General features: G+C 50.4%; 1 protein-coding gene across 2 annotated transcripts; it reads left to right on the top strand.

The window, feature by feature from the left end:
* The first annotated feature begins 221 nt into the window (after positions 1-221).
* PIGT (phosphatidylinositol glycan anchor biosynthesis class T) lies at positions 222-9717 on the top strand. Of its 2 annotated transcripts, XM_019749728.3 has the most exons (12): positions 236-476; positions 1011-1188; positions 2975-3102; positions 3381-3481; positions 3638-3724; positions 4261-4348; positions 4457-4554; positions 4647-4812; positions 5475-5675; positions 7981-8146; positions 8263-8346; positions 9050-9717. In XM_019749728.3, exons 1-12 carry the CDS (start codon positions 290-292, stop codon positions 9300-9302), a joined length of 1737 nt encoding a protein of 578 aa, XP_019605287.1. In that variant the 5' UTR covers positions 236-289; the 3' UTR covers positions 9303-9717. The 2 variants fall into 2 exon arrangements, with proteins under 2 accessions (XP_074173990.1, XP_019605287.1); XM_074317889.2 differs by lacking the exon at positions 5475-5675 and having other exon boundaries at positions 222-476.
* Positions 9718-9816: the final 99 nt, after the last annotated feature.

Genomic DNA, 9816 nt, shown 5'->3' with positions numbered 1-9816 from the left:
TATCACAGAGGCGCCGCTCGGCATTACTAAGCACTTTCTCGTCGGTGGGAATACCTCAAAGTTGGGTGATCCTCAACCCAGCCTCCAGCTACACCACACGCCCATCGTCCTTCGTACCCTTCCACCTCCCACACAGACCCACTAGTCCTGAAGGGCCTAGCCAGGCCGTTGCTCTGGTAACCGCACCCGTTTCCGGGACGGTACCGGAAGCCTCTTCTCATACGCTCTTCCTATTGGAGGCCGGCCTCGTGGGGGCGGGCACTGTTGGGAGGCGGAAGCAGCCGCAGGCATGGCGGCAGCCGTGCCGCTAGCGGTGCTCGCGCTGCTGCTCCTGGGGCCGGGCGGCAGGAGCTATGCAGAGCCCCTACGCGACAGTCTGAGAGAGGAGCTCGTCATCACCCCGCTGCCTTCTGGAGACGTAGCCGCCACATTCCAGTTCCGTACACGCTGGGATTCGGACCTGCTGCAGGAAGAAGGTGAGAGGACGAGACTGACCGGAGAAAGATATCTGTGGCACCTGCTGGGAGTGGGTGGAGACAACCCTCGGGGGAGGAGCCTGGGTGGTGTTCTGGCCAGTGGGCGTGGAGCCGGACGAAATGGGTCCTTGGGGGAAGGATGGGATAGTTATTGAAGAACCTCATTGTACCGTTGGTGAAACTAGGGTCCGGAGAGGGGCAGCGACTCCTGACTGCCAAGTCCAGTGCTCTTTCCGCAGCTCCAGGCTGCCACTCTAAACCTTTAGTTAGAGCCCTCTCTTGACAACACTGATGATGATTTGTGGCTGTTGGCTGTTATCATGTATACTGGGTGCTAGGCACAGTGTTAAGTTCTGTGAAAGATTACTAGGAAAAAAATTAGAGGTGTAGCGAGGTAAAGGTACTTTTTCAAGATCACATCGCTGGTAAATGACAGTCTGGTCGGAATTCAGATCTCTCTGATGCCAGAGCCTGGGGTCTACTGCTTCTTTGAGGTGGCTGAGAACCCTCCCTCACCAGCTCCCCCTTCTCCAGTGTCTCATTATAGGCTCTTCCCCAAAGCCCTGGGACAGTTGATCTCCAAGTATTCTCTCCGGGAGCTGCACCTGTCACTCACGCAAGGCTTCTGGAGGACTAGATACTGGGGGCCACCCTTCCTGCAGGCCCCATCAGGTGCAGAGCTCTGGGTCTGGTTCCAAGACACCGTCACTGAGTGAGTGCCCATTTTGAGTCCTGTTGCAGGCCATGGAGGGAATGTGGCAGGGGAAGTTGTTGTCATCCTGCCACTGCCTTTTGGGGGCAGCAGTTCCAGCAGGCAGCAATTTCATGGGGGTAAAACTGCATTGGAAGTAAGAAATAATGTTACCACTGAGTGGCATTCTTTATTTTGCTGAATATGCTTCCTTCCTCTACTACTTCCAGACCTGAGGTAACACATGGATATCTCTACAGAGGCAGGTAACAAATAATGGATGCTTGGATGTACGGCAGTAAAAAACTGGCAAACTGGATAACCTTTTAAAAGACGTTCATTCAATAGTAACAACAATAATAATCATGATAGTTAAAAAAAATACCATAAAGGCCAAACAAAACGTCGTTGAGCTAGAATGCCCTACAAGATGCCAAGTCTCCATGCTAGAGGAATTGCTTTTGTTCGGGAGGGGGCGGGCCTAGGTACCGCTGTTGTACCACAATTTTCTCTTAATTCCACTCTTGAGAAATAAATAGCAGAAGTATGATTAAAAAAATATGTAGGGCATAATAGGGAGTGGTGGGAACGGTGGCAGGCTAGAGAGCTTGAGAGGACAGCTGCCACTCATCTCCTGTGGATTGTCGCCATGTGGGAATAGAGGCCCGCTGTTGTCAGTAATTCAGAAGTCTGGATTTTAATGTGATAATAGTCAAATTTAAATATCAGCAAGGAATTTAAAAATGTAAGACATGCTACGTGGGTCAGTGTTGTGTGCACCACATAAAACATGGTTCTGGTTTAGGCAGAGCTTTCAGACTTCCAGAGGACAATCTTTACTTAAGGTTTGAGGCTGGGAGCAGTTGAAAGCTCTGAACAGAGGATTATCAAAAACCCCCAGGGCAGCACAAGGTGATATCAAATGAGGAGCAAGCAGTGACCCCCAAACTTGCCAAGCATTTGTCTCTTGCCTGAACGCTGGCTCCCTTGCCTTTTTCCCATCTGCGCTGCCCTCACTCTCTCCCCTAAGCTCATAATTGCCTATAATACGGAGTTGATGTTTAGAATTCTAGTTTTATGCTTTCTGTGATTAATAGAGAAAATCGGTTTTGATGTTTCTCTAAGGGAAAAAACACCTAATTTCATGTGATTTTTTGTGTGTGTGACGGGGAGGGGGTCCTAGAATGATTGTTTTCCCTTGTTCAGTGAGCATTTATAGACGGAAGACTTCCCACCCTGAACATAGAACCAGGACTTACTTTCCTGCCCAGGGTGTTCACAGGAAACTTTCCTTTTGCTCAGCAGAACACACCTCAGCGTGGATCAATGAGCTGAGGTCAGCCTCTGACATGTGGGGCACATTGTATGGTGCTGTGACGCATACAGAGGTGACCCAGCCTTGCTTCCTGACCTCAGGTTGCTCACATCCTGTTTGAGGAGAAATGATGCTTAGGACAAGATGCTGCCACCACTAGCCATTTCCCAGGAGGGACCTAGTGAGGGGCTTGGATGGTCAGAACGGAAACAGGACAGGTGGAGGCTGTGGTTGAGAAGGGCAGGGAAGACTTCCTGGAGGAGGGAGCCTCCTTGAAGGTGGGTAGAGAAGAGTGAGTAGGGCATTCCCAGCAGGAGCAGGAATCACCTGAGCTGAGACCTGTGGGGCTGAGGAGGAAGAGACTGAGCCGGAACAGGGATGGCGTTCCAGCCCCATCAACTGGCCAGTCTAATGGTGTGGCCGCCAACTGCAGACTTTGAGAAGGGAGTAGAGGCAGCCCCAGCACAGTGACGGGTTTGTGTCTCCATCCAGTGTGGATAAGTCTTGGAAGGAGCTCAGTAACATCCTCTCAGGGATCTTCTGCGCCTCTCTCAACTTCATCGACTCCAGCAACACAGTCACTCCCACTGCCTCCTTCAAACCCCTGGGGCTGGCCAATGGTGAGAAGCCCCTGGAGCCCCTTCCCTCTTCCTCTTACGTCTTGCCTAAACCTTTGCCTCCTGGCTGCTCAGCTTCCTCCTTCCTCAGCGAGGCCACTCATGAGTCCCCTGGGTGTGCAGGCCCCAGGGGAAGGCTTCCCGAGACTGTGCTGTCTCTGCATTGCCTTCTTTCTCCCGAGGGGTGGAGAGGGTGCCGCCCCCAGCTGGGACTGTTAGGGCGCTGGTGCCAGAGAGATGTATGGCCAGCAGGAGGGGTCACTGCCATCTGGCTCCCTCAGGCACTGATCACTATTTCCTGCGCTATGCTGTGCTGCCGCGGGAGGTCGTCTGCACTGAGAACCTCACCCCATGGAAGAAGCTGTTGCCCTGCAGTTCCAAGGTGAGGCCAGAGTGGTCTGAATGTGCGTGGGTGCCCCAGAGAGTGGCTGGAGTTGGCAGGTGCCCTCTCACTGCCTGACAGCCAGGGTGCATTCACAGATAACCTCTGCCCCGCAGTGCAGGGCATTGACCTTCCGTGTCTTCCTACCTCCTCCAGGCAGGCCTCTCGGTGTTGCTGAAGGCTGAACGCCTGTTCCACACGAGCTACCACTCCCAGGCAGTGCATATCCGCCCTGTATGCAGGGTAAGTCGCAGTTAATAGGGGTGGTTACCATCCAGAGGCTCTGAGAGAAAGTGCAGGTAAAGCTCGTGGCCCAGTGTCTGTCAAGGGCTGAGCCAGTATTCAGTGGTGGAGATAGTGATGATTTCTTGGGGCTCTGACCGTGCACCAGGGAAACTGAGTGGTTGCCTGGCAAGTGTTCGATAAATCTTTGTCATGGAGGGCAGTGGTTTAGAATGGCTCTGTGGATGCAATTGCTGCCTTTGTCACTCACCAGCTGGCATGACCTTGAGCAAATCATTTCATTTCCCTGAGGCTGGTTTCTCACCTGTCAAATGAGAATAATAGTAGTTGCAGTTCCTACAGTTGTTGGCGATGGTTCACCTGACTGATGCACATAAAACTGCTGGCACAGGATCAAGTGCTCAGTAGTGAGTGGTAGCAAATCAGTGGACGGGAAGATACACAGTAGACGAGACTGAGTCCGGGTAGGAGTCCCTGAGGCTGTGTGGTGGGGGAGCTGATATGTCCTCATTGCTGCTGTCTGGCCCCTGTGGTAGAATGCGCGCTGTACCAGCGTCTCCTGGGAGCTGAGGCAGACCCTGTCCGTTGTGTTTGATGCCTTCGTCACAGGGCAGGGGAAAAAAGGTAAGCTACCACGGCGCCTCATCTCTACCACCCACTGCCAGCCCTGCCCTGTTTCTGTGGATGAGGCCTGGTCCCAGCCCCTGCCCAACCCTGCTCTCTGCTCCTCAGACTGGTCCCTCTTCCGGATGTTCTCGCGAACTCTCACGGAGCCCTGCCCCCTGGCTTCAGAGAGCCGAGTCTATGTGGACATCACCAGCTCCAGCCAGGTACCAAGGTCTCCACTCACGCACATTGCCCCCCTGCCCCCAGGCCAGCCTGCCTCTCTGCTCGCTCCTCAGCCCTGCCCCTGTGTCTCCAGGACAATGAGACATTGGAAGTGAACCCGCCCCCGCTCACCACATACCAGGACGTCATCCTGGGCACCCGGAGGACCTATGCCGTCTACGACTTGCTTGATATGGCCGTGATCAGCAGCTCCCGCAACCTCAACATCCAGCTCAAGTGGAAGAGACCCCTGGAGAACGGTGGGTGAGGGTGGGTCACAGCAGTCTATGGAGGTGTCGTCTCTCGGGGAAGAGTCACAGCCCTGCCCGTCACTGAGCTAACAGGCTTGTGTGTAGACCCAGGTCTCGAGTCAGCCATCCTGCTTCTAACTCCCTGTCTTCAAAGCTCTGTGACCTTGGGCAGCTTCCTAGGCGTTCTGCTTCATCTGGAGAATGGGAACAGTAATACCTAGCAGATTGGATGAGATAATTAATGTAAAACAAGGAGTTTGTCCATGCATTCAATTAATCCACAAATATTTTTGAAGATGGAAGATAGATACCCTGCATTCGAGAAACAATGTGCGCTGGTTGAGACAGGCATCAAACAATGAATGAATTGTGATTGTGTTCAGTATTATCCAGGGAAAGTGCAGAAGATCGTGAGAATACCTGGTTTGGGCCGGAAGGGGCACGGAGCTCGGCACCTATAAGTCCTTAGGAAATAATAGTAATTCTGTCATCACCGCTGTGGGCTGGGGAGGACAGAGCTGGCTCCAGAATGCAGGTTTCCCAGTACTGGTGGCAAAGCTCTTCTCTGTCCCCTCCTTGGCCTGGAGACTGTGAACGTGGCCGGGGCTGTGCGGGCAGGGAGACCCTTTCCTTTGGGACCTGTTAGTAACTGCTGACTTTGCTCTGCACAGAGGCCCCGCCAGTGCCCTTCCTGCATGCCCAGCGATACGTGAGCGGCTACGGGCTGCAGAAGGGGGAGCTGAGCACTCTGCTGTACAACACCCACCCGTACCGGGCTTTCCCCGTGCTGCTGCTGGACACCGTGCCCTGGTACCTGCGGCTGTATGTGCACACGCTAACCATCACCTCCAAGGGCAAGGAGAACAAACCAAGTGAGAGCCGGCCACCCCTCCTCTACCCCATGCTCACTCTCCCTCCAGGGCCGCCCCAAGCCCTCAGGTCTCAGGGTAATTCCTGAAATCCGTACCTCAGAAAAACTACTCCGGATGAAAGAGTTAGGAATAATTTGAAAACTGGAAAGGGTAGCATCACCAGTGCCAGATCTGGGAAGTCATTTATAAAGCAAAAATAATTGAAACACATAGTACTGGTGATTTTTCATTTCTTTTCTTTTTAAAAAATTTTTATTAAATTTATTGGGGGTTGGCATTGGTTAGTAAAATTATAAAGCTTTCAAGTGTACAGTTGTATAGTACATCATCTGTATATTGCATCTTGTGTTCACCACCCAGAATCAGTTCTTCTGTCACCGTATATTTGACCCCCTTTACCCTCTTCCACCGTAGGAGGGCAGTAGTTTTCCTACCTTTTCCTCTTACTCCTTCCTTCCTGGTGTCCTTGGGCACAGTCTTTTGTGATGAGTCATAGGCTCTTTTGGGTAAAGAAAGAATTGGCAAGAACAGCAGAGTATTCAGAGCCCAGACAACAGATCTGGAGTAGATGGCTTTTGCTTCCTTGGGAGGGGTGAAGAGGTGTAGTTTTTTAAATTTATTTTTATTTTCTATTATTTTCCTAAAGAGGAGTTAATATTTCCTGCTTTCTGTTAGGTGCCAGGCATAGTACTAAAGCACTTGTTTTTCTCTGCAGTGGAGGGAGACTAATATTACAGAAAAGGCTTCTTAGGAAGAGGTTATAGCACGTCCTACAGCCAGACTTAAAGTCTTCTGTTGTTTTCCATATTTTCAAGTCTGTGGCTGATAGGTTTACTTATTTTCAACACCAGTGTACCACCTTCAACATCTCTGCTTCGAACATCCTACCTATGTATTTTGTAGTTTTTCTGTTTTGTGTTGTTTTTACCTTTTGCTCTGGAAAATTTCGAACACACACCCAAATGGAAGAGTATAATCAACTCCCATGTACCCATTCCCAACTTCAGCAGTCTCCAGCTTTCTATCATTTTTTTCATCTCCATTATTATTATTATTATTATTATTATTATTATTTTGGTTTGGTTATTTTTCTGCCAGAGTATCTTAAAACAAGTCCTAGCATCACATCAATTCACCTTTAAATACTTCAGTAAACATCTCTAACAGATAAAGGACGTTTAAAAATTATGGCTTATCATTATCACTCCTGTTTTCCCCAGTGGTCTTAAAAATAACTTTTTATAATTCTTTTGTTTGAATTGGGATCTAAACAAAGTCCTCCCATTACATTTGCTTGATACGTTCTCAAGTTTCTCTCTTTCTAAGTAATAGGCTTTATAGAAAAATTGAGCAGAAAGTACAGTAGTTCTCATATGTTCCCTCGCCCCACTACAGCTTCCCCTGTTATTAACAACTTGCATTAGTGCAGTACTTTTAAGTCTCTTGTAACCTATAACAGTTCCCCTTTTTTTTTTTTTTTTGTCTATTTGTTGGAGAAACTGGGTCCTTTGCTGTGTAGAATGTTCTGCATTCTGGGTGTGCCCTTGTGTCGGTGTTTAACATGTTCTTCCATCCCCTGTATTTCGTGGTTTGGTGGTTAGTGCTAGAGACTTGATTAGATTCAGGTCCCAGATTTTTGGCAGGAAGACTTCCAGGTGGTTCTGTGAATTTCCTGTTGCATCACTTCAGACACCAGATGTCTGCTGCCCAGTGTCTGTGATGTGAACATGGACTATCGTGTGTCCCCGAAAGTAAGACTGAGCTGGACCGTCAGCTCTAAGGCGTCTTGTGGAGCAAAAATTAATATAAGACCCGGACTTATATTCCTGTAATATAAGACCGGCTATAATATAATATAATATAATATAATATAATATAATATAATATAATATAATATAATATAATATAATTATAATTATAATATAATATAATATAATATGCCGTATCTTATATAATACCGTGTCCTATAATATAATATAAAACTTATATAAGACCAGGTCTTATTTTAATTTTTGCTCCAGAAGACGCATTAGAGCTGATGGTCCAGCTAAGTCTTATTTTCGGGGAAACAGTAGTTGGCCGCCATGCCCTCGATAGCCTCTCTTGAACGCTCCTGGGACAGCCGCCCTGGACACATCTTTCCCCTTTTCTGAGACCTTGCTCCCTTCCCTGAGCTTGCCTGACTTCTGTGATCTCTGGGCACCCAGATCCAGGCCCCAAGGCCTCAATAGGTGGAGTAGGAGATGCAGCTAGTCTGACCTCAGGAAAGAGGTATGGGTGACCCTTGCCCCTTGCCCGTCTCCAGGTTACATCCACTACCAGCCTGCCCAGGACCGGCTGCAGCCCCACCTCCTGGAGATGCTGATTCAGCTGCCAGCCAACTCTGTCAGCAAGGTCTCCATCCAGTTTGAGCGGGCGCTGCTCAAGTGGACAGAGTACACCCCGGACCCCAACCACGGCTTCTATGTCAGGTGGGCCCCACCCACATGCTGCTCCCACCCTCCTGACCCACCTTGTCTGCCGCTAACCCTGGGTGGGGAACCAGTGAGGAACACGGCTCACGGAATACCTGCCTGCTTCTCTGCAGCCCGTCCGTCCTCAGCGCCCTCGTGCCCAGCATGGTGGCAGCCAAACCCGTGGACTGGGAAGAGAGCCCCCTTTTCAGCAGCCTGTAAGTGTGACCTCAGCTGCCTTCTTCAGGGTGGGCATAGACACAGGTGGTCCGGTTCCTGCAGCAGGGCTGGGGCTAGGTATTGCCTTTCCCAAAGCAATGCGGAGATTGAACGCAATCCTAATGCCACGCCTCCTGGTCTATAATATTCATACAGACTTTATGAAATGATTCTAAAGTGCTTCTAGAAGGATAAGTAGGTGAGCAGAGCAGTATTTATAGCCTCCATTTACTCACTGATTCTCTTAACAAATGTTATTTAGTTAATCACTTATTGAATGTATTTCAGAGAACACCAGCTATACAACAGTATGCAAAACAGACTGCCAATGCTAGTAGTCCAGAGGGGAGATTCTGTTCTAGAGAGCAGTGGGTCTGAGGCGGTGCTCGGAGTAATTTGGTGTGTTATCCAAGACGGCTTCTCTGAGGAGATGGCCTTTAGGCTGAGACCCAGAATGCTAAGGGAGAGGCAGCCAAGGGAAGGCAGGGCCCGATTCATCTCCCTTAGTACCAGGCAGCTCTCCTTCTGTCAGGTTTGTGTATTGAGCTTTCATCTGAGATGTCTTCTGTTGAAAAGGTTTGGAGGCTAAGAAAACTTTGAAAGTCCTTCCCAGCGAGCACTGGCCCCATGCAGCCCAAGAGGGGACGGGGTGAGGCGGGGAGGGCCAGTGGTCCTGCCTCACCCCTCCTTCCTGACCCCCAGGTTCCCAGTCTCCGATAGTTCTAGCTACTTCGTGCGACTCTATACGGAGCCGCTGCTGGTGAGCCTGCCGACGCCGGACTTCAGCATGCCATACAATGTCATCTGCCTCACCTGCACCGTGGTGGCCGTGTGCTATGGCTCCTTCTACAATCTCCTCACCCGAACCTTCCACATCGAGGAGCCCAGCACGGGCGGCCTGGCCAAGAGGCTGGCGAACCTCATCCGGCGCGCCCGTGGCGTCCCCCCACTCTGAGACTCAACCTCTTCATGGGCGAGGTTGCTGTTTCCCTCTGGGGAAGGGTGGTGGGGACCACAAAGGCTGCTTCTGCCACTTGCTGTCCCCAGAGTTGGCTTTTGAACCAAACTGGACGAGGCCAGGGCCCAGAGCTGTGTGTGCAGTACAGTAGCCACGAGCCAGACGTAGCATTCGAATTTAAATTAAATTAAAAATTCCTTTCTTCGGCTACACTAGCCACATTTCAAGTGCTCAGTAACCAAAAGTGGTTGGGGGCTACTGTATTGGACAGTGCACACAAACGTTTCTATCACTGCAGAAGGTTCTGTTGGATAGCACTGGCCTAGTACCCGGGTGTGCTGAAGAATTTGTGTTGCTGTGTGGTAGATGGAATTTTCTGGTTGTGGAATAAAACGTGGCTGCTGCCTGCGTTCTTGGCCTCCTGTCTCCTTGAGGCGTGGGAAGAGCTGCAGCTTGTTTGCTGGGTGCTGAACAGGATCTCCTGCCCCCCAAACTAAACAGCCCTGCCTCC

Source organism: Rhinolophus sinicus, chromosome 13 (assembly GCF_057876585.1).
Source record: "Rhinolophus sinicus isolate RSI-liver-muscle chromosome 13, RSI-T2T, whole genome shotgun sequence".
NCBI lineage: Eukaryota > Metazoa > Chordata > Mammalia > Chiroptera > Rhinolophidae > Rhinolophus > Rhinolophus sinicus.
The sequence above is the reverse complement of the archived record's forward strand: the minus strand, read 5'-3'. Positions and strand labels throughout refer to the sequence as shown.

Bases quoted from the DNA above. Each gene is read 5' to 3' on its own strand.
- PIGT (XM_019749728.3), top strand. From the start codon at position 290: ATGGCGGCAGCCGTGCCGCTAGCGGTGCTCGCGCTGCTGCTCCTGGGG. The intron at 3,482-3,637 runs GTGAGGCCAGAG...TACCTCCTCCAG, and splicing joins TGTTGCCCTGCAGTTCCAAG to GCAGGCCTCTCGGTGTTGCT. The intron at 4,555-4,646 runs GTACCAAGGTCT...CTGTGTCTCCAG, and splicing joins ACATCACCAGCTCCAGCCAG to GACAATGAGACATTGGAAGT.